We start from the raw sequence: 24,866 nt of genomic DNA, 5'->3' as shown, positions 1-24,866 counted from the left end.
ATATACAAGGAGTGCGAATTGCTTTAACTAGTTGGCTGTTAATTCGTTATTGCGTTATTGTCCCAGGGAGAGTTTCCGGTTTTTCTCATGTAGGGTTGTTGAAGTTCAGCATACATTTAATTATTTCATGACACAAAAGAAATAGACTGAGCTGCACTCTGTCTTGTCATTGATATATTGTATGTATTCTCTATTGAAGTATAGCTGGAGGCACAGGCGTTGGAGGTGTTAACAAACCCAATTTTCTCTCTTACTTTGTATTGGTTCATTCTGCAGTTTGGGTGCCCCGTGTCCTCAGCAATTTCTCGTCAGATGTTTTTTACGCATGAATCTGAACAGATGAGTTTCAGTGGCAGATGTGACCAAAGGAGGCACCACCTTTGACCCTGGTCCTTTCCTTATCAGATGTCTGTCTGCGCAATGACTTTCCCGCAGTAGCCACTGAAGAAGTTTCAGAAGAAAAGAACTGTGCAAATATTGCCATGCCTGCCAAGACCTATTTGAAACTGACAACTCGGATGTTTTCCCTGCAAATATCTCCTTATCTTTTTTATTAAGAACAGAGAAACAAGAGTAGGCCATTCAACATCTCAAACCTGTCCAGCCATTTCACGAGATCATGGCTGATCTGTGGCTTAACTCCGTATCTCTTAATATCTTTGCTTAACAAAATAAATGTCACAGTTAAAATTAAATTGCATTTGGGCCGCACTGCTTGGGCCCATGATTCTCCTTGGTGGCCCAGTTTTTAAAAAATAAATGTTTTTTTATTGGGTTTTTGAACAAGGTGTAATTACCGTTATGTCCACAAGATAAGAAACATATATATATATATATACACACACACATATATAGAAGAGAAGGGCACACCCCAACATACCAAAGTGAAGAAAATAATACGTAGTAAAAAAAAATACAATAAAAAATGAAATAGAATAACTGGTAGGGTATTGTGCACCAGCTCGACAGAGGCAGCTCTGTACACCTGGCAAAAATTATTGACACCACGTAAGTAGGTGACTGTTTGCGGGGCAGGGGTGGGGGGGGGGGGGGGGGGGGGGGTGGGGGGGGGGGGGGGGTGGGGGGGGGGGGTGGATTGGGGAGGCAAATATACATTTGGGTGCCGGGGAGGTAATTACAGTGTGCGATACTTGGCTGTGTTTTGTGTTGTTGTCGCCTGCTTCTCCTGGACGGATCTCGCTGCCGTCTCGCGCTCGCCTCCGCTTCTGCTGCTCCTCCCGTCCTCTGTCTTTATTTTCCTCATTTCCCGCTCCTGGAGATGTCATGCACGTTTTGGTATCCTGTGCCTTCCTTCCGGCTCCCATTTCCCTGTCCCCCCCCCCACCTCGCTGGTTCTCCTCTCTTGTTCCCCCCCCCCCGCTCCACGGTTCGCCTTTCTTTCCTCAGGTTTAGCTGTCTCCCCCCGCCTCCCTCTCCCCCCCCCCTCCCCCGTGGTTCACCTTTCTTTCCTCAGGTTTAGCTGCCCCCCCCCCCCCCTCCCTCCCGGTCTATCTCTCCTTTTCATGCCTTGGCTACTTTCCCCTGATTCTTGACTACTTTTACTGATTTTTGGCTACCTGGCTATTCTTCCTCTTGCTCGTTGGCCACAAACAGGTCCCGGAACAGTTGCATGAATGGCTCCCACGTTCTGTGGAAGCCGTCGTCCGACCCTCGGATGGCGAATTTGATTTTCTCCATTTGGAGAGATTCCGAGAGGTCGGACAGCCAGTCTGCAGCTCTGGGTGATGCTGCTGACCGCCAGCCAAACAGGATTCTACGGCGGGCGATCAGGGATGCAAAGGCAAGGGCGTCCGCCATCCTCCCCAGGAATAGATCTGGCTGGTCCGAGACCCCGAAGACCGCCACTTTCGGGCATGGCTCCACCCTCACCCCCACCACTTTGGACATAGCCTCGAAGAAGGCTGTCCAGTACTCCACAAGTCTGGGGCAAGACCAGAACATGTGGGCGTGGTTGGCCGGGCCTACTTGGCACCGCTCACATCTATCCTCCACCTCCGGGAAAAACCTACTCATACGGGTTCTTATTAAGTGGGCTCTATGTACCACTTTTAGTTGCGTCAGGCTGAGCCTTGCACACGTGGAGGTGGAGTTGACCCTATGCAGTGCTTCGCTCCAGAGTCCCCACCCTATCTCAATCCCCAGGTGCTGGTTTAGCTCATTGGGCTAAATCGCTGGCTTTTAAAGCAGACCAAGCAGGCCAGCAGCACAGTTCGAATCCCGTACCAGCCTCCCCGGACAGGTGCCGGAATGTGGCGTCTAGGGGCTTTTCACAGTAACTTCATTGAAGCCTACTTGTGACAATAAGCGATTTTCATTTTCATTTCCTCCCATTTCTTTCTTGTCGCATCCAGTACGGTGTCAGCCCTTTCTATCAGTCGGTCATAAATGTCACTACAGTTTCCTTTGTCTAGTATGCTTGCGTCCATTAGTTCTTCCAGTAGTGTCTGACGCGGCGGTTGTGGGTACGTTCTTGTCTCCTTTCGTAGGAAGTTTTTAAGCTGCAGACACCTTAGCTCGTTCCCCCTGGCTAGCTGAAATTTCTCTGCCAGTTCGTCCAGTGTTGCGATCCTGCCGTCCATGTATAGGTCCCTGACTGTCAGTGTCCCTCCGTCCTGCCCCCACCTTTTGAAGGTGGCGTCAGTCAGTGCTGGTGTGAACCTATGGTTGTTGCAGATGGGAGCTTTGTCCGACATTTTGGTCAGGCCAAATTGCTGCCGCAGTTGGTTCCAGGATTGGAGGGTGGTTGTTACCACTGGGCTGCTGGAGTGTTTTTTGGGTGGGGATGGGAGTGCTGCCATGGCGAGGGCCCGGAGGGAGGTCCCCATGCAGGAGGCCTCCTCCACACGCACCCAATCGTCCTCTGGCTCCTGGATCCATCCCCTTACTCGCTTGGCTGTTGCCGCCCAGTAGTAGAATTGTAGGTTTGGGAGGGCTAGCCCCCCACTGGATTTTGTTTTTTGTAGGACCTTCTTTGGGATCCTAGCATTTTTACCCCCCCATACGAACTCCATGATTAGTTTGTCCAGCACTTTGAAAAAGGCCTTGGGGATGTAGATCGGAATGGATCTAAACAGGAAGAGGAACCTGGGCAATACGTTCATTTCTTTTATTTAAAATTTGTTTTTCTTTTTTTTTAAATTTAGAGTACCCAAATCATTTTTTCCAATTAAGGGGCAATTTAGTGTGGCCAATCCACCTAGCCTGCACACCTTTTGGGTTGTGGGGGCGAGACCCACGCAAACACGGGGAGAATGTGCAAACTCCACACGGACAGTGACCCAGAGCCGGGATCGAACCTGGGACCTCGGCGCCGTGAGGCTGCAGGGCTAACCCACTGCGCCACCGTGCTGCCGCAGTATGTTTATTTTGATCGTCTGGACTCTCCCCGCAAGGGAGAGTGGGAGTGTGTTCCATCTTTGCAGGTCCTTTTTTACTTCCTCCGTCAGACTGGTGAGGTTCCATTTGTGGATCCCTTTCCAGTCATGGGCTATTTGGATCCCCAGGTAGCGGAATTTGTGTCGGGCTTGTTTAAACGGCAGCCCTTTTAGTGCTGCCCCCCCCACTTGCGGGTGTACTGGGAAGATCTCGCTTTTGCTCATGTTGAGTTTGTAGCCCGAGAAGGCTCCAAACTCTTTCAGGAGCGTAATGATTCCGTCCATGCTCCTCTGTGGGTCCGAAATGTAGAGGAGCAGGTCACCCGCATAGAGTGAGACTCTGTGCTCTCTGCCTCCATTTCGGATCCCCCTCCAGCTTTTTGCTGCTCTGAGCGCGATTGCTAGTGGTTCGATCGCTCGGGTGAACAGCAGCGGGGACAGTGGGCATCCTTGTCTGGTGCCCCTGTTATGTTGGAAGTATTGGGAGTTGGTGTTGTTGGCCCGTATGCTCGCCATGGGAGCGTTGTATAGGAGCTTTACCCAGGAGGTGAACCCTGTTCCAACCCCGAACCGCTCCAGTACCTCTATGAGGTTTTCCATTCGACTCTGTCAAAGGCCTTTTCTGCGTCCAGGGAGACGATCACCTCTTGTGTTCTCTCCCCGGAGGGGGTCATTATCACGGTTAGCAGGCGCCTGATGTTCGAGGTAAGCTGTCTACCTTTGACGAAGCCCGTCTGGTCCTCTGTGACCACCTCAGGTACACAGTCTTCTAGCCTTTTGACTAGGATTTTGGCCAGTATTTTGGCGTCTGCGTTCAGCAGTGAGATGGGTCTGTATGACCCACATTCCGTTGGGTCTTTGTCTTTCTTAGGTATCAGCGAGATTGAGACCTGTGCTAGCGTGGGTGGCAGTGTGCCCCTAGCTAGCGAGTCTGTGAACATCTCCCGCAGGTGCGGGGCCAGCGCTGTTGCAAATGTTTTGTAGAAGTCTGCCGGGAATCCGTCTGGTCCCGGCGCCTTACCCGCCTGCATGGAGCTAATGCTGACAATGATCTCTCCCAGTGCTAGTGGTGCTTCCAGGCCCCGTTTTTTGCCTTCTCCAACGACTGGACTGTCCAGTCCATCAAGGAACCGTTTCATCCCAGACTCCCCCCTTGGGGGCTCTGAGGTGTACAGCTCTTGGTAGAAGGCCTTGAAGGTTTTGTTAATCTTTTCTGGTTCCGTTTCTTCGTGCCTCTGGTACCCCTGATTTGTGCAATTTCTCTGGTGGCTGCCTGCTTTCTCAGCTGGTGTGCAAACAGGCGGCTGGCTTTGTCTCCGTGTTCGTACAGGATCCCATGCGCCTGGCGGAGTTGGTGCACTGCTTTCCTGGTGGTGGTTTTCCAGCCCGTGCTCCTCGACAAACTTGTTTGCCTCAGCGGGGGCTGTAAAGAAGTATTCTCTTTCTTGGTATGTGAACCAGAGTTTCGCTGGGTACAGCATACCAAAACACACGTTGCTCCTGTGAAGAGCTGTTTTCGCTCTATTGAACTCTGCCCATCTCCTGGCTATATCTGCCCCAACATCCTCATAAATTCTGATGGCGTGTCCTTCCCATTTGCAGGCTCTATTATTCCTGGCCCAGCGCAGGATCGTTTCCCTATCTTGGTACCGGTGCAGTTTAGCTATGACTGCTCTTGGGTGGTCTCTTGCCTTGGGCTTCGGGCGCAGCGACCGATGTGCTCTGTCCATTTCTGGTGGGTTGGGAAAGTTTTCCTCCCCACTATGTTGCCCAGCATCTCGGCCGCGTATGCTGTGGGGTTTCTACCCTCGATCCCCTCTGGCAGGCCCACTATCCTGACATTTTGCCTTCTCGAGCGGTTTTCCTGGTCGTCTACTCTGCCCTTCAGGTTCCCCTGTGTTGCGCCCAGTCTCATCACCTCCCTCTCCAGGGCCGTGACCCGGTCGCTCATGCAGTCACTGCTTTCTCCAGCTCCTTAATGGTCGCCCCCTGGGCTTCCAGTTTCTCCCATTGGGCATCCACTTTCTCCTCAAGTCTGGCCAGGGCCTGCTGCACCCGTGACATGGCCCTGGCCACTGCTGCCTGCACTGCGGCCTCTATGTCTGTCTTCGCCTCTGCCTTGTTTACCTGCTGATGCTCCCTCAGCGCCTCGGCAAAGGCTGCCTTCCAGTTCCAGCTCCCCCCTGGCCCCAGGGGCGAGTGCGCCTGTCTGTCCAGCTCTTTTTGATACGGCGATACTTCCGTTCTGCCACTTTGTGCGCTGATTTGCTCGTCTGAACTGGCTCACCCATTGCCCCGTCTGCCTTTGGTGCCCCTTCTCCCTCTGCTTTGGCTGCCTTCTGGCATTTTTTCTCCCCCTTCCCTTTCTTCTTTTCTTCTCCCCTTGTTTTTCTTTTCCCCCCTTTTCCGCACCCTATATTTTTTTTTGTTTCTTCCCTTTTTCTTCTTTCCTCCCTTCTTTCCTTTACCACTTTATTTTTTCTCTTTTATAAAACTCTTCTCAGGTGGGCTTGTTTTGGGTGAGAAAAAAAGAGTGCAAAAAGAGAAAAAATAATATCCCCCCTCTCTCTAAAAGTTTTCTTTTCAGAGTTTTGTTTTTGCAAAAGTTATTTTTCCTTCCTTTTCCCTCACTCACCCAGGGTCGAGAGAGAGAGAGAGAGAGAGAGAGAGGCCTCTTTGTTCTTGCCTCGTGGTGGTCACTGCCGGTTGGGGGTGTCGGTCCCTGCTGCTCTGTCCCTGCTGCTCTGTCCCCGCTGCTTGGTCTGGGCCGCCGCTCGTCGCACCCCGCGCTCTCCTGGTGGGGGTGGCAGGGTCGTTGGTCGCTCCTCCATTCCCTCCTCTCTGCAGGTTCGGCCCCGCTTCGGTCCGGGCCGCTGCTGCTCCGCTCTTGGCCTCCTTGGTGGCCCAGTTTAGACGTATCTCTCCAAATGTATCATTGAAATTGATGTTGGTGACCGAATACTTGTGCTGTTTGAAGCTTTGCAGACACAAATACTGTACTCAGAGCAGCACATTCCTCATAAGTAAGATGAAGCTCATTGCATCTTTAATCAACCGTCTCAGTTTTGACCTAAAACTGGTTCTCCTTGTAATGATACAATGTGAATATTCATTCATAACTAAACAGGTTAGCAGTCTATTTAATCTAGCTTAAAGAATGGATATGAATATGTTAAGCATTTAGTCACAAAAGTTGAAGCAGCACAATTTCATATGCAATTCATATATTCTTAAAATCAGTATTTTACCAGTTTTGGTTAAAGTTGAAAGTAATTCAATGAAAGAAACAGTAACTTGTGTATCATGCAAGCCTTTTACGAAATAAAAGTTTTTAAAAATTCTTTCATGGGATGTGGGTGCTGCTGGTAGGGCCAGCATTTGTTGCCCATCCCTAATTGCCCTTGAACTGAATGGTTTGCTTGAATTGCTGTGAGTTTGGAGTCATGTAGGCCAGGCTAGATAAGGACATTTCGTGAACTAGATAGGTTTTTATGACAATGGCTTTTAAATCCAGATTTTTATTAAATTCAAATTCTATCATCTGCTGTGGTGGAGATTTAAATCCAGAACATCACCATGGATGTCTGAATTACTCATCTGGCGCCATTACCACTACACACCCACCTCTTCTTTCCTCCCCCCCCTTGTAGAAACGAACCATACTGGACTTCAGAAGCAACTGTTACCCTATTGGTTTTCACCTTTCCATGTTACAAGGCTTTACAGACTCATGAGATTGCTCCTTACGACAGAAAATGTATTTTTTTCTGTCACATTTTAACTCTGCCAGGTCGGACTGTGGGACATTTAAATAACTCAACTTAATTTATTTCATTATGTACATTGCCCCTCAGTACTTCAGTGATTTGTATCTTCTGAAAAGTATTTGTTGCACTTTGGGTTATTGAAACAGTCTGGAAATGTATTGCTGTTGATTGGTGGGATTTTGCTTTGATTGTCAGATACGGAGGTCTGCGACTTTGGCTGGCACAAATTCCAAGGACACTGCTACAAATACTTTGGCCACCGACGAGCTTGGGAAGACGCGGAGAAGGAATGCCGGCTGCAGGGTGCCCACTTGTCCAGTATCCTCACCCATGAGGAGCAACTTTTTGTGAACCGTATGTACCATGACAATTTTGAAATGGATTTTTCCAAAAAAAAGATATGCACAGGAGAACTGAGTGTGTTTTCACCCAGTAACAGAGTTAGCATATTGAGCCTGACTGCAAAGAGTGAAATCATGAATGTGGGTTCTGTATCCATGCATCAAATGGAAAAGGGAAACAATTAAATCTGGTTGTTACGCATCAGCAGGACTCAGCTGTGTATTAGAGCAGAAAGCAAAACTAAGAAAGGATAATTCTTAAATGCTGAAAATCTGAAGGAGAAGAAAGGGAAAATGCAAACAGTTCAGGAAGAGAAAGTTAATGTTCTGGCCAGTTATAATGGCCAATCGTATCCAATATCTTTCAAACCGACCTACTGAGCATTTGCAGTATTTCTATCTTTAGCTAAAAGAGGATTCTTTCTCTTTTTTTCCTTTTGAGTAAAGTAATTCGATGTTATTAGTAAGAACAACAAGAACCAACTCCTAATATTATGGATCCACCATGCAACGAAGAAATAGATTCATGGCCACACCCTGATAAAGCTCAAACGTGAAAGTACTAAAAAAAAAGAAAATAGCATGCAAAATTGTCTTGACACGTACAAGATCTGTGAAGATATTTTAGCCCTGTTCTTTCAGAGGTGGCTTGCCAGCACACCTCTCCTTTTATCAGCATGACACAGACTCTGGGTCACTGCCTTCCTCATGACTGCTGTCAGTGGAACTTCATTGTTAGCCAGCAGGAGGTGGGACCAGCTGGAGCATGTCAATGATCTTTACCCCCTCCAGAAGGGGACCATCACACTTCCACATATGCTTCTGGCAGCCCAGTGGAGACATAATGAAACTCAAACCGATTGAGGTGTGCATATCTAAAGTCCCAGAGACTCAAATCACCCATGGACCAGAATAGATTTTGTTTGGTACGATTAACCAGTCTATGGTTTTGAGAGTCTATATATCTACTTCACTGTAAATATATAGGCCTTGAAATTCCACTGAAAACCCTTCATTCAGTGCTTAAGTTAATGCACGGATAAAATTCTCAACAAGTGTAATTTTAGTTCCCAATAGGTAAACCTTTTGTGAATGGATATGTCAATCAGGCTAATGGTGTGCCAAATACCTGTGAGAGGGCGTCACATGTATTTGATTCATTTCCTTTTAAAATCCAATCCCAAGCACATACTTATTTTAATTTTCTCAATGCCTGCAGCTGACAGAAGTCAGGAGTGATTTTTTTGTGAATAAGGGTGGACAATGCACCTCAAAAAATGTTCTAAAAATTAACTAACAACTTGATGGGCCAAATGGCCTCCTTCTGCACTGTGTGTTCTACGTTCTAACTTTAGCACAACACGGATTACAGTACCAAAAAAACCAGAGTTGGCACAATCCTGATAACAGTGCCGGAATTGTAGAGTTAACACGGCCCTGATACCCAGGACCTGGATAAAGGAGGTAACAAGGCCCTGGTAAAAGTACCTCAGTAATAGATTTAGAATGGTTCTGATGACCAGTAATGTGAAATAACTGAACTACTGCAATTGTGGTGATAGTAAGAACGTTTTACCATCAGAAGAAGAGGAGGGGAGGAAAAGAGGTAAGAGAATAAACTATGAAGAAAGAAGTTCACATGTATTAAGATAGAAATGCCAGAAAGATTGGATGAAAGACTTCAGTCATTTAGATTTTTGTTTAAAATCTACAGAGCAGGAAATGCAATATATATATATATAGACTTCCTGATTTTGCAAGATTAATCATTGCCATACGTGGAATTGCTATTAAATACATCCTTCCTTATTCTATCTGCCCCATAGGTATTGGCCAGGACTACCAATGGATTGGCCTAAATGACAAAATGTTTGAACATGATTTCCGTTGGACCGATGGGAGCCCTCTGGTCAGTCTTTAAAAGATTTCTTCACTTTCATATCTTTCAAATGAGAAACCCCTAAGGGATCTGTGAGCAGGCAGTGTGGGCTAACCACAAGGTTCTAGACAAATGTTAGTACTGTTAACTACATGATTGTTATGAAAACTGCACTGTCAGATTTTTTCCACAGATGGGTGAGTGTCTTCAATAATATAAGCGCATAAAATAATTGCTTAAGATTACATAATACATTTGCATGGTAATATAATAAAGTGTAATTGTGAAACGATAGTAACTCAGAAAGAGAGTTCATGTAAACTCCAACTCTGGTTTGGATTGTACTTTGAACAGAAATTTGAGTCATCCAGAGAAGGAATTGTAAAACCACATTAAAAAATGGGCGTCTGTTCATAGAATCCCTACAGTGCAGATGGAGGCCATTCGGCCTATCAAGTCTACACCGACTCTCTGAAAGAACACCCTTCCAAGGCCCACTCCTCTACCCTCTCCCCATAACCCCACCTAACGTTCACATCTTTGGATACTAAGGGACCATTTATCATAGCTAATCCACCTAACCTGCACATTTTTGGACTGCCGGAGGAAACCGGAGCACCCAGAGGAAACCCACGCAGACACAGGGAGGATGTGCAAACTCCACACAGATAGTCACCCAAAGCTGGAATTGAACCCGGGTCTCTGGCGTGTGAGGTAGCAGTGCTAACCACTGTGCCACCGTGCCACTGTCAAGAACTGGTACACATCCTAGTAAAGGTAGTTATGACTTGTGGTAGTCATTATTTCATTACTTCTTTACTGCATGCTTTGAAGAACTGAAATTACTATAGACTGGTTTGAGTACATAAGCAAAAATAAGAGCCCATATTTATGTCTAATTGATGACAATGGTTTAGGCAGACATGCATGCTTCAATGTTAATAATAACATGTCCCATTCTCACTACAGCCATATAATATATTACAGTACCAGAAATTAATCAGATATATATCCACAACGGCTCGACATCCTTGCTAACGTCTGAGGGCCATATGCCCAGCATGAGGCTGTCGCTACCTTCACATCCCCAGACTATCAAGGATTTAAAAAAACAAGAAAACTATTATAGGGGGGGGGGGGGAAGGAATTCACACAGCACTCTTAACATGTGTAAAGTGACACCCTACCTCTGAAAATAAATTGGCTAAATAATGTTCTTAACTCGTGTAGGGGGGCTGAGTTTGAACAATATTTTGTGTTCATGCCGAGTTGCTAAGCTGCATCATTGTGATTAGTACAACAATGTTGTGAATCAGAATGGTCTTCATCGCTGTTCATCCTTGAATTTGAATTCAAACTACTATACCAAAATAGATAGACACTAAGAATTATAGCTTAACCGAGTAATGAAGAGCCAAAAGAAACTCCACCGTTGACACTTTAACATGTTACTTAAAAAGGAGTTTCCTGTGGCAGGGTAAAACATCAAACAGTTCCCATTATTAACAACTTGGCGGACATACGTTTAGAACATAATTCTTTTCCTTAAAAAATCTTTGCACATCCATATGAAAGGCTGACTTTACACATTGCGCTGTTTGAATTATCAGCATTGTTTGACTATATAAGGTATTTCAGTGTAAAAAAATGCCACTTTCCTTTCAAGCCTGTTTCTGAGTGCAACCCAAAAAAACGTTCAGTCCTCTCTGCCAAATACTATTAGTGATCTGGCAGAGATATTTATAGATTTTCTGCACTGAGCCATTCCCAGGGCCTGCTGCCGAGGTGTACAATGTGCTCCAGAAGCAGTCGCCGATACAATTGAGCTTTTATGCAGGGGTGACTCACATGTGGTAAAATCGTTTAGATCACCAATACTGCAAGTGTAAATTGAGACACTGAATTCCCTCGGCATTGCACAGAACCCTGGCATATGTGACAGACAGGTTTACCCACTCTGAGACGAAACCCAGTGGGAGAGGTTCTCAGTTGGTTCTCTCAGAGAAGAAAAACCTCCTTGACGATATGTTTGCTTTCGATGCAGCATAATTGGTCTAGTGTGGTTGGCCAGTTTGAGCATTGTGTAATGATGACTGCATGGAAAATTAGTCAAGAGATCCTCTGATTTGTATTACGTGATTGAGTCAGTGGTTGGGGGGGGGCGATAAAAAGAGTGTTTTTACGCTAGCAGAAATCGTTTAACATCCTTGGTTTTCAGCACAGTTTCTAACTCTTTTTTAAATAATATTATTCGGTGCCACAATTATGACGTAAACTGTATAATAGTTTGTTCCAAGACAGCAGGAGACCATTCGATTTAGCTGTCCGGATCGTTGGAGTAATGACTTGATTTAATTCCCACTCCATCAGCCCCTGCTCCTGCACACTCGCAATTGGGCAGCCCGTTAGCACTGTTACTTCACAGTTCCAGGGTCCCAGGTTCAATTCCCATCTTGGATTACTGTCTGTGTGAAGTCTGCACGTTCTCCGCGTGTCTACGTGGGTTTCCTCTGGGTGCTCCGGTTTCCTTCCATAAGTCCCGAAAGTGCTGTGAGCTGAATTGGACATTCTAAATTCTCCCACTCTATACCTGAACAGGCGGCAGAATGTGGCATCTAGGAGATTTTCACAGTAACTTCATTGCAGTGTTAATGTAAGCCTACTTGTGACAATAAAGATTATTATTATTAATTTTTTTTTTGAAACATGTATCTACTTCCATTTTAAAAGTTAATGTTGATTTTGCTTCCATCAGTATTTCTACAACCACATAATGATAATCATCTTAACCCCCCTTTCATTCCCTTGGGGAATGATCTAAAATTTATACCCCCCTGGTTACTGCCTGATCAGTGGAAATTGTTTATTCCTATTTATCTTTAAAACAGAGTAGTAATTTTGAACACAAAAAGGGATCTCCTCGACTTTCTTTGTTTAAGTGAAGAGTCCCAATTTCTCCAGCCTCTCCTCATGCCTAAGGTTTATCCTCCGTGTCTTTGTAACATCTAGACTTTAACAATGTTTTAAATTTGATGTACCCAATTCTTTTTTTTTCACAATTAAGGGGCAATTTAGCGTGACCAATCCACCTATCCTGCACATCTTTGGGTTGTGGGGGTGAGACCCACACAGACACGGGGAGAATGTGCAAACTCCACATGGACAGTGACCCGGGGCTGGGATCAAACCCGAATCCTCAGCGCCATGAGGCAGCAGTGCTAACCACTGTGCTACCGTGTCACCCCTAACATCTAGATTTGACTATTGCAAAGCATCCTGGCTATATAAACAAGGTTCTCCAAAACACTGCTGTTGGTATCCAAATTCACATCAATTCCCTTCACCCATCACCTCAAGACTTGTATTGGCTCCTGGTTAAGTAATGCCTAGATTTTAAAATTATTATCCTTGTTTGCAAATCCACTCCGTGGCCTGACCCCTAACCATTTCTGTAACATCCTCCAGCGCTACAAACATCTGAGAACCCCCCCCAATTCCAACCCCCAATTCTTGGCCTTTTGCTTCCAACTGTTGAGGCCCTAAGCTTTGCATATTGCTTTCTCAATCTCTCTGCCTCTTAACATCCCTTTCCTCCTTTAAGACACCCCTAAAAACATGTCTCTTTGTCCAAGCTTTTGGCCATCTTTCCTTTTTTCTCTTTATGTGGCTCACTATCAAATTTGTTTCACAATGATCCTGTGAAGCATCTTAGAACCATAGAACCACTACAGCACAGAAAGAGACCATTCAGCCCTTGGGGTCTGCACCGACCCTCTGAAAGAGCACCCTACGTAGGTTTACTGCCTCCACTGTATCCCTGTAACCCCATAACCCTCCCTACCCTGCACATCTTTGGACACTAAGGGGCAATTTAGCATGGCCAACCCACCTAACCTGCACATCTTTGAACTGTGGGAGGAAACCCTCACAAACACAGGGAGAACGTGCAAACTTCACGCAGAAAATTCCTCCAAGGCAGGAATTGAACCCGGGTCCGTGGCGGTGTGAGGCAGCAGTACTAACCACTGTGCAACCATGCTGCCCTAGGACCATTTCCTATGTCATAGGCTCTGCACAATTTTAGCTATTGCAGAGGTGCCCCAATCCGGTCCTTACCCAACACAAATTATTTTAGCAGGGGTGGGTTTATGGAGCCGGCACTCTGCAGCTTCCCAGCAAAGGACAGCAGTTTTGGAACTGTGCAGTTCAGTGTCACATCTTGTCGGGTTTTTACCAGCCTAACCAGAGAGGAGTATTATAACCATCCGATGAACACTGATTGTTAAGGAAGTATAGTAAAGGCAAACAATGTCCAGGCTGCTGGACAGCAGTAGCTCAGTTAGTTCTGCTGTTCCTCATGGCCAGATCCATGATATCATAATTGTTCAAACACACATTTGGTGATTTGTTCTCCAAGTACAACATGACCTTGTCAAACAGCATTATCTTCTTAACCCTGCTTCTCAGACAATTGAATGTGCTCGCAAAAATGTACTTGATGTGACAAGATGTCATCAGCTGTGTTCCCTGTGCCTGCCTACAGATATCTGACTTGGGGTTCCAACAGGTTTCTGGCATTTGGCTTAAGCAGCCATTCTTCACACCTGGACCTTGACGGTGAGAGTCAGCAAACCCGTTACCCAATGAGAGCATCATAGCTGAGTTCACCTCACTCTCCCTCTTGTGCTCCCAATCACTAATCACACCCAGAAACTAGAGCCCTTTGGAACCCAGCAGTCCAGCTATTGCCTGGCTGAGAACACAAAAGTCTGCAAAGAACAGATATTGCAGATTATGCATGAACCCAAAAGGCCCAGGATCATTCGATATGTGTATCATACTCTTTCATTTCAGTCTGTTCTAGGAACTGAACCTGTCTGGCTAAAAATATTTCCCAGACAGATAAAAATAACCCATTGGAATACTGACCATTCTTCAACAAATCACATGTTAATTTCTAACCTGGCAGTTTCAACTAAGAACCTGCGTTTTGTTCAAAGCATATTTGTCAGTAAATAAATCACTGCAATAAATTCCAAATTTGATGTGACTTTTGCATTGATTATGATCATCAAGTTCAATATCCTGAATCCCGCCTTCCCCCCATATTCCTTGATCCTTTTAGCCCCAAGAGCTAATTTCTTCTTGAAATTACACAATGTTTTCACCTCAACTACTTTCTGTGGTAGTGAATTCCATAGATTTGCCATTCTCAGGGTGAAGAAATTTCTCCTCACCTCAGTCCTAAAATGTTTCTTCTCAAAGTACGACCCCTAGTTCTGAACTCCCCCACCATCGGGAACATTCTTTCTGAATCTACCCTGTTTAATTCTGCTGGAATTTTATAAATTCCTATAAGATCCCCTCTCATTCTTCTAAATGTTTAGACATCAGGTAGTTGAGAAGCATCAGCTATCAGCGTGTATAAATCCACAACACCCATTTTTCATGGAGTAATTATTCCCTGGTATGCTGGTAGAGCGTCACGGTAACACAGTGGTTAACACTGTTGCTTCACAGTGCCAGGGTCCTGGGTTCGATTCCTGCTTGGGTCATTGTGTGGAGTCTGCATGTTCTCCCTGTATCTGCGTGAGTTTCCTCCAGGTGCTCTGGTTTCCTCCCACAAGTCCCGAAAGACGTGTTTGTTAGGTGAATTGGACATTCTGAATTCTCTCTTCGTGTACCCGGTTTCCTCCCACAGTCCAAAGACGTGCAGGTTAGGTGGATTGGCCATGATAAATTGCCCTTAGTGACCCAAAAAGTTCAGAGGGGTTATTGGGTTACGGGTCGGTGCAGACCCGATGGGCCAAATGGCCTCCTTCTGCACTGTATGCATGTTCTGTTCTATAAATACCCGAACAAGCGCCGGGATGTGGCGATTAGGGGATTTTGACAGTAACTCTGTTGCATTGGTAGTGTAAGCCTATTGTGACAATAAAGATTATTATTAATTTAAAAACAAGAGAAAGTTTCACCACCTCCCTTTGGTGACACTAATAATGATTCTTCTTATTGTTAGTTCACAATCTGAAATGACCTAAATGGTGTAAGGTTTTCTGGCTGCAGGTTCCAGCAAACACGGGGAGGGGTTGGTAAATGGCTCCACCTGGTGGAACCCATCAGCAATGCTGCACTGAAAAAAAAGCTTAGATGGCGCTTGTATAGAACAAAGAAACCTCAAAATCACCACAATAATCTCATTTACAAGTCAGAAATGCAGCAAAGTAAAAAAATAAATGAAACAAAATATGGAATCACTTGTGCATCCCAAAATTGGAGTCACGCTCCAGACAACAATGAGTTTTCTGTACAGTTCATTTTATGAGTTCTCTAAGGAGGAGTCAGGGAATGTGTATCATAGCCTTTAAATTGTACATTTTGAGATAGAAATCAACCCTATATCACAAAGGGTCATGTTCAGTCTTAATTGTAGGCAGATCACTCACAAAGCAAAATATTTGGGGAAGGCAACCTCTTTCCTTCCACAATCACAGTGAACAATAGAATTGCTTTCAACAAAATCAAATTTCAGTGTATTCCGTGGAGGTGATAAATACCTCCAATGTGTCAAGGAGACCCCAGGGAGGTCAAGAGCTAATCAGGCATGTAGCATCTTCTGTCTGAGATATAATGGCCCTGATTGTCGAGAATTAGTTAAGAAACAAAAAATTTGCACAAAAGTTAAATATTGATTTGTTTTTTTAGGTGACGGTCCTGGTTACTTTTTCCCTTCCCGCTCTTTGATGGGTGAATGAGGAAAGAAGGTTTCACCATAGCTATTTTCAGTGTCATTTTAGTTGCATTTGCAGTCAACCTATTCTGTTTTCACCTCCTCTGATGGATCATCCTATGTAGCCAGGTTATTGTCCGCCAGACCAGCTGAGAATTCATGCATTTCTTTCAATGGAGACAGCCACGTTCCAACAATTGACAGCTCTGCCACTTGAATCTGTCAACATCTGACTGGAAAGCAGGCAATCTGCATTGACATGGCCTCCCTAGTGAATATTACTCACAGTGAAGGACAGGAGTGCACAATTAAATTGCGATAGGATCCTGGTGCCGAACAGAAAAAATAGATTGCCCCTAATTAATGTTCATTCCCAAGTAAGGACAGGTGTTAATGGTAGCGATATTTATTGGCATGATTCTCATTATAACAGCGGGAGCTGTCTCTGTCACATCACTGCTGCTATGGCCTCCTATCAACTACACCACGCTGTTGTTCATAGCAATTTAAATTAGACTGTTTCCTGTAGCTTTCTGCTGTTACCCAGAACAATCTTTTACGTTTAATTACAAAATACACTTGGATTTTTTCACTAACTTGGAATTCACTTAAGATTCAGTTTCTCTCCATTTTTTTCTGTGTATCACTAAACAATTATCTGTCTTCATTCGAAGAAACGTAGAAGAAAAAAATAATTCCTGAAAGAAAATCTTTGGGGAATCCACAATTGGTTCACAGGCCCCTTCGCCAAACCACGCTGTTAAAAGTTGAACATTTCTAATTATTCTTATTTCATATAAAAATATAATTTATACATAATTAAAGAATACACTTGAAACACTCACTGCTCTCTCCTGAAAACAATACATATTTTATGAAGTTATGAAAATCTATGGATGACAGCCGAGACCAGACGCAGATAGAACTCGATCCTTAGTGACTGAATAATTGGCACAGCCTTTATGAAAACTGCAACTGGTGACATTAGGATGGCCCACTTCACATATTTTTCTGAAGTTCCAGTCGCCAGATGATATCAGATTTTCACTTTATTTATCATTAGGTGTGAATCAATTTACTCCCAGCCTGTTCAATGGCCACAAGATATGTGGTTGTGCCAAGTCAGGTGCTAAAAGAGAAAGGAAACTTCTCAATCTGGACGTTTATAAACTTCTCAGTCTGGACGCTAGATCATTAAAAAATTTGCAGCACACTTTGATGGATTAACTGCAGCCCGCTAGGTTGTGGTTGCTGTTATACTGCCAGTCTTCCAATGGTACAAGAAGTTTCAGGTCCACAGTAAATCAAAAGCAGCAGTATAACTAGTAAATCAGATCCTGATTGCCAAACACACTGATGTTGGGAGGTTTGAGTGCCTCTTCCCCACCCACACTGTGTGTCGTGTAATCCATTTTGGTGTGAACCTGTGTTGTGAATTAATTTGGTCCATGAAACAACCTGGGGATGTTTCACATTTAGTACTAAACCTTTTAAAGTTGTAAGGACCAGTTTTCTCCCAAAACACACTTCGGTCAACTTGCCATTTTCCTGTTCTTTTTTTCGTTTTTGTAACATCAACGCTAAAAGCTGTCATTAGTAAAATCTCTTTGGGATGTTTATTAAGTTGGAGGGGAGGGGGGGGGGGGGGCAGTAGATAGTACAGCAAGAGGCTTCCTTGCCCATGTTTGACTTGATACTATGAGACCTCACAGAGTCCAGAGTCAACATTAAGCACTTCCAGACCAGCTCTCTTGAGACTACAACCCACTCTGCTGCCACCTTTGCTGGGTCTGTCCAGCCGGTCGGAATGCCAATAGATTTCCAAGTCAGGATGGTGTGATTCTTGGGGGGGGGGGTTGGGGGGGGGGGGGAATTTGTGGGCAATGATTTCCCATGCATGTGCTGCCCTAGGTATTCAATGTGATAGAGCTCATGGATTTGGAAGGTGCTGCTGAAGGAGTATTGGTGAGTTTGTGCAGTACATCTAATAGATGGTGCACTGTAGTAATGGTGCTCCAGTGGTTGAGGGATTGAATGCTTAAGGTAGTTGATGGGGTTCTGACCAAGCAGACTATCCTGTCCTGAATGTGGTAAAGCTTCATGAGTGTTGTTGGAATGCACTGATCAAGGCAATTGGAGAGTATCCCATCACACTCCTGACTTGTGCCTTTTTTTAAGTAATTAAAGTTCCCATTTTCCTCATAGATTTTATAGGCATCTGACGCAACCATGACAGATGAAGCAGCTGAAGATTGTTGGTCCAGGACACTACCTTGAGGCGAAAGGGAAAATGCTGGAAAATCTCAGCAAGTCTGGCAGTATTTGTAGGGAGAGAAAAGAGCTAACGTTTCGAGTCCGATGACTCTTTGTCAAAGCTACCTTGAGGATTTTGTGTGGTGATGTCCTGGGGCTGAGACATTGACCCATAACTTCCTCGCTCCCCAACATTGGATTTGGGGAGTACCCAAGATGTGCTGGGGACTATTTAAGTCATCTCTGCAGGAGCTGCTCGGGGTAGTGCCCTCGGCCCAAACACCTTCAGCTGTTTTTCTTCCAACATTGTTGCAGTCTGCAACAGTTGTTACTGAATGATTGGTACAATTGAATGTGTTTGAATCTTTTGGTGCTTTCGAAATAGAGGATAGAATTTTCCAAAACAATGACTGAAAACAGGCATGTTTCTCTCCAGAAACACACCCAGGTTTTCTGACAAGATCTTCTGACACTCTGTCAACAAAAACCGGGGGTGGCGTTTGCGCCGTCATTCTGCCAACGTGAGGCCTGATAGAGCCGGGAAGCTCGGCTACACAGAGATCGGGGCACCAACTTTAAAGAGCACCCTGTTGTACAAGATAAATTAACTCCCTTCCACACTGCAAACCCCTCATCCCATGGTCATAGAGGACCCTCTCCATAAGCTTTGGGCCCCCCACCCCACCCCCATCATTGGAGTATTGGGCGGCAGTCTTCCCCTCTCTCTGCACCCCGTGTGTTTGCCAGTGTACGCCCTTCTCCCTACCACCACATATAATGTGAAGATCCCTCCCTCAATGGAAAAGGGTTTGCCCCCTCTGATTGCCCCTGGGGCACTGCCAGGTTGCCAGGGGGCACTTCCCAGCCTCAGCCCACAACCCAGGGGCCCCAAGGCACCTTCCCAACCCCAGCGTGGTCATCATAACTGGTTTCCATTTTTGGCACGCCTCCGGGGGAGAACGCATTACACGGGGCTGGAAGGTACGGCGTAAAGCCCTCTAATGATATTAAAATGCATGCAGATTCATGAACCTGATCATGTCATCGGTGGGGGAGGGGGGCCAGGTGACTGGTGGGGGAGACCTCAATCCGAGATCTCGTTGGCACAAATCCCTCAATGGCTCTCTCGCGAGATTCAGCGACCATAATGCGACATGCGCTCGTAACAAATGGATCCGAAAAATCACGCCCAGATTTTCAAAAAGCGGGATAGGTGGCTCAAGGTGCCCTCAAAGATAAAACTTAACCTTTTTGATTTACCATTAGACACCCATACTCTACACTTTAAATCACTGAGTGTCTTTGAGACAGAACTAGATAGGTTCTTGATTGATAAGGGGATCAAGGGTGATGGGGAGAAGGCAGGAGAATGGGGATGAGAAAAATATCAGCCATAATTGAATGGCAGAGCAGACTCGATGGGCTAAGTGGCCTAATTCTTCTCCTATGTCTTATGATCTTATTGTCTTAAATACACATCCCTTTTGACAACTTTATGGCACTCATTTCATTCATATGGTGACTAAACGATGTGTCGGAAATTCATCCATGCCACATGTAACTTGACATCTTACATATATGTTAATGACTCATGTTGCTAGTGTGATCCAAAACCCAGAGTATAAAAGCTAAAATTAAATCTGTATAATGTAGTATTTCCTTTGTACATTACTGCTGTGACATTGCATAGGCCAGGATTTTCCACTCCTGCTGTAGTGGGACCCGCCATGGGAGAATTGGTGGCCCAGCCAAAGGTCCTTTTACTTTCAGCAGGGTCGGAAAATCCCGTCCAGAGAAGTATTTAGAATGTACAACACGGAAACTAGACATTTGGCCCAACAGGTCATAGATCATAGAATTTACAGTGCAGAAGGAGGCCATTCGGCCAATCGAGTCTGCACCGGCTCTTGGAAAGAGCACCCTACCCAAGCCCACACCTCCACTCTATTCCCATAACCCAGTAACCCCACCTGACACAATGGGCAATTTTGGACACTAAGGGCAATTTAGCATGGCCAATCCACCTAACCTGCACATCTTTGGACTGTGGGAGGAAACCGGAGCACCCGGAGGAAACCCATGCAGACACGGGGAGAGCTCCGCACAGACAGTGACACAAGCCGGGAATCTAACCTGGGACCCTGGAGCTGTGAAGCAATTGTGCTAACCACTATGCTACCATAGGTCTATGCCAGTGTTTATGTTCCACACAACCCTATTACATATCTCACCCTGTGACATATTGTTCTATCCTTTTCTCTCGCATACTTATCTAGATTCCCCTTAAACATATCTAGCATTATAAATGTTTGTAAACCAGCGACAGTACAGCTTTTGAAATCATTCTGCAAGTTGGCTTTGCTGCTAATTCACAGTGGAAGTCTTGCGTTATCATGAGCAGTGGTCAAATATGGACACGTCACCCAATTTATCTTCGTCAAATGGTTTAGTTTGGCCTTATTTCACAGTTTGCGTCAGTTTAGGAAATAGCAAGGCTCATGAGGAGATATAATCTGTTTTGATAGCTTTTCAGATGTTATGGTTGTAGACATTACTTGCCTTTTTTCCTAAGGCTTCAAGTTAGAAGTTAAATATTATACATGTAATTGTTGTAGCTTTGACATTTTCATGTTGTATATCTACTTCCCAATTTGGATGAATAGAACAAGGTAGATGAAGCATTTCAAAAGCTGTCAGTAACGTTTGGTGTGAATATGCAGTAGTTTGCAATGACTACTAATTCCATTTTTTAAAAAAAAATTTCAAACGTTTAAGCCTTTAAGAGGGGAAAATGCTACAGTAATTTTCAAACTGTTAACATTTTTGAAGCCTTACGCATATTATGAAAACACTCGACGTGTATTTTACAGCCAGCATTGATTCAAGCTAAATACTGCCAATGCTGGAGATGACAAATAAAAGCAAAGAAATGTTGGTAATATGTACTCAGCAGGTCCAACAGCATCTGCGAAGAGAAAAACAGTCAACGTTGTTGGCCTGTGGCTCATGGTTTTGTCTCTATTTTGATGATGAGGTTCATTACTGGCAAAGAAAATTATTTTATGTACAACAGTATTAATATATTTTGTACTACAGTTCATGGGATAAACATTGTAAAGGGATACTTTTAAGGTACAGTACATTCCATGAAATATATTTTGTGTAAGAAACATACTTAGGGGAATCATAGAATCCCTACAGTGCAGAAGGAGGCCATTCGGCCTGTCAAGTCTGAACCAACCCCCTGAAGGAACACGCTACCTAGGCACTTGCCCCCACCATATCCCCGCAGCCCAACCTAACCTTTTAGACACTAAGGGCCAATTTAGCATGACCAATTCACCAAACCTGTATATTTTTGTACTGTGGGAGGAAACCAGAGCACCCGGAGGAAACCCACACAGGCATGGGAAGAAAGTGCAAACTTTCAGTCAGTCACCCATGGCTGGAATTGAACCCGCGTCCCTGGCTCTGTCAGGCCGCAGTGCTAACCACTGTGCCACCATGTCGTCTTGAAAAGTAAAAAGTGAAGGGAAGTTACTGTTATGCAGTGAATCCTACATTTTATCTACATAAGTGATTCAAACGGCACAATCATGCTTAATTTAAGCAACTTGGCTGAAATAACATTTTAATGAGTTGCTTTATCAGATTTGGCCCAATTTCGACAAGGCGTTCCAGTCTGATTCAGTGTTCTGGCACTTAGTACAGTCTAGCAACGGCCACACAAAGCAGCATTGCCAAGACCATTCAGAACCCATGTTTGAAATATTACCAGAATATCTCAATGCTGGTGTCGTCATTTAAAAATTTTTTCTACACACGATGTACATTTTAAATTATTTTTTTGTAAGCTAGTTAAAATAATGAGCTGCTGCAAATCAATAAAACAAATTGTGATAGAAAAAAGATCATTTCACATTTTGGGCATGATCTACTGGCCTCCTTACACCCGAAAGGCAGAGCGGCGCGAAGAGGGGAGGGGGTTCCCTTTAGTTAAGGGGTCTAACTAACCCCTTAGTTAGGGGTGCTGGCGGGGTCTCCCTATTGCAAGTGTCCCTGGGGGTTCTCCCTTTTACAGGGGTCCCTGGAAGGGTAGTGGGGGTCTTCCTATTCATGAGATCCCTGGGGTTTCTTCCTCTAAAGGGAGTCTGTGGGGAGGGGTCTGGTATCGAAGGGGCAGTGCATTGTGGGGAGGGGAGGGTGGTCCTTGGGTGGTCTCTGGGCCAAATCTCCTAAGGAATTAGCTCCTGGGCCCCCGCACGAGGTCCACCATGCCAGGGTCATGCTGATAGAGACCACAAGTGATCCGCGTCCACGTTATTCCTAGCGCCGGGGACCAGAGAATCACGGAGGGCCAGATCATAGGGTGCTGGGCCCACTAAATGGATGCAAATGGGTCATTAAGACCTAGTTGCACTCATTTGTATTCCCCCCCGACGGCGCGCAGATGTGGACCCCGATCCTGATGCCAGCAGGGGATCGGAATATTGTGTTTGGATCAGTGCCGAACCCACGATTCTCTGCCCTATCGTGGACCCCAATAGGCAGCACGGTGGCTCAGTGGTTAGCATTGCTACATCACAGTTCCAGGGTCCTGGGTTCAATTCCGACCTCAGGAGTTTGCACATCCTCTCCGTGTCTGCTTGGGTTTTCTCTGGGTGCTCCGGTTTCCTTCCACAGTCCAAAGATGTGCATGTTAGGTGGATTGGTCATGCTAAATTTCCCTTTATTGTCTAGAAGTTTAGGTGGTGTTACTGGGTTACCGGATGAAGGCATGGGCTTAAGTAGGGGGCTCTTTCCAAGGGAAGGTGCACTCGATGGGCTAAATGGCTGACTTCTGCACTTTAATTCTATGATTCTGTGATTTTTAAAAGTAAATTTAGAGTACCCAATTATTTTTTTCCAATTAAGGAGCTATTTAGCTTGGCCAATCCACCTATCCTGCACATCTTTGGGTTGTGGGGGGTGAAACCCACACAGATACGGGGAGAATGTGCAAACTCCACACAGACAGTGACCCGGGCCGGGATCGAACCAGGGTCCTCAGCGTGATTCTATGATATCGGCGTGGGCTGACAGAGAATCCAACCCTATATGTCTCAATAACGTCACCTCTCATTCTTCTAAACTCCAGTGAGTATAGGCCCAAACCACCCTACCTCTCCTCAAAAGAAAATCCCTCCATACCTGGTATCAACTGAGTGAACCTTCTCTGGATTGCTTCCAATGTCAGTATATCTTCTCCTACATAGAAATCAAGTTGGGATGAAAATGAAATGAAATGAAAATCACTTATTGTCACAAGTAGGCTTCAAATGAAATTACTGTGAAAAGCCTCTAGTCGTCACATTCCGGTGCCTGTTCAGGGAGGCTGGTATGGGAATTGAACCGTGCTGCTGGCCTGCCTTGATTTCCTTTCAAAACAAGTGATTTGGCCTTGTGCTAAACCAGCCCCTTACAGTGGAAGCAGAGGTTAAATAGGTAATGAAGGATATTTTAACAACGTGTTTGATTAATTTAAATACTCAATCTAGAATATTACTTATACTTCATAATCAATATGAAGACTCATTCATTTTCAACCCCAATCATAACCGTTTTCATGGGCGGGGTTCTCCGACCCCCTGCCAGGTCGGAGAATCGCCGGGGGCCGGCGACAAACCCGCCCTCGCCGTGTCCCGAATTCTCCGGTCGGCGCCCCCCCCGGGGGCCCGCGATGGGCCAAAGTCCCGCCGCTGTCAAGCCTCTCCCGCCGGCGGGAATCAAAACACCTATCTGACCGGCGGGACTGGCAGCGCGGGCGGGCTCCGGGGTCCTGGGGGGGGCACGGTGCGATCTGGCCCCGGGGGGGGGGTGCCCCCACGGTGGCCTGGCCCGCCATCGGGGCCCACCGATCGGCGGGCGGGCCTGTGCCGTGGGGGCACTCTTTTCCTTCCACGTTCACCATGGTCTTCACCATGGCGGTGGCGGAAGTGACCCCCTCCCCTGCGCAGGCGTGGGGATGACGTCACCAGCCGCTGACGCTCCGGCGCATGCGTGGACTTACGTCGGCCGGCGAAGTCCTTTCGGCCCCGGATGGCATGGCGCCAAAGGCCGTCCACGCCAGCCGGTGGAGCGCCAACCACTCCGGCGCAGGCCTAGTCCCTCAATGTGAGGGCTTGGCCTCTAAATTTGCAGAGACATCCGCACCTTTGGGGCCGCCCGACGCCGGAGTGGTTCACGCCACTCCATCACGCCAGGACACCCCGCCCCGCCGGGTAGGGAAGAATCCAGGCCCATATGTTTGTTATTCCTTTTATTCTTGGGATGTGGGCATTTTTGGCAAGGCCAGAATCTCTTGTCCATCCCTAATTGCCCTTCTTAATCGACTGTTAACAGTATGATGTAGGTATGTTAGTTAGGCACCGAGTGACAGTGAAAGAATGCTGATATATTTCCAAGTCAGCATAGTGTGAGTTGAAGGGAAATTTACAAGAGATGGTGTTCCAATGTGCCCAC

General features: G+C 45.7%; 1 protein-coding gene across 3 annotated transcripts in view; it reads left to right on the top strand.

Annotated features, from left to right (window-relative positions):
* LOC119970550 (versican core protein-like) overlaps positions 1 to 24,866 on the top strand; it is a 225,779-nt gene that overhangs the window by 187,416 nt on the left and 13,497 nt on the right. For all 3 annotated transcript variants that reach the window (XM_038805361.1, XM_038805360.1, XM_038805359.1), the window contains exons 12-13: positions 7,358 to 7,516; positions 9,330 to 9,412. In XM_038805361.1, coding sequence (XP_038661289.1) covers positions 7,358 to 7,516; positions 9,330 to 9,412 — 242 coding nt within the window. The remainder of the gene's footprint in view (positions 1 to 7,357; positions 7,517 to 9,329; positions 9,413 to 24,866) is intronic.

This window comes from Scyliorhinus canicula, chromosome 8, assembly GCF_902713615.1.
Source record: "Scyliorhinus canicula chromosome 8, sScyCan1.1, whole genome shotgun sequence".
NCBI classification, from domain to species: domain Eukaryota; kingdom Metazoa; phylum Chordata; class Chondrichthyes; order Carcharhiniformes; family Scyliorhinidae; genus Scyliorhinus; species Scyliorhinus canicula.
This window is presented reverse-complemented; position numbering and strand designations above follow the sequence as displayed.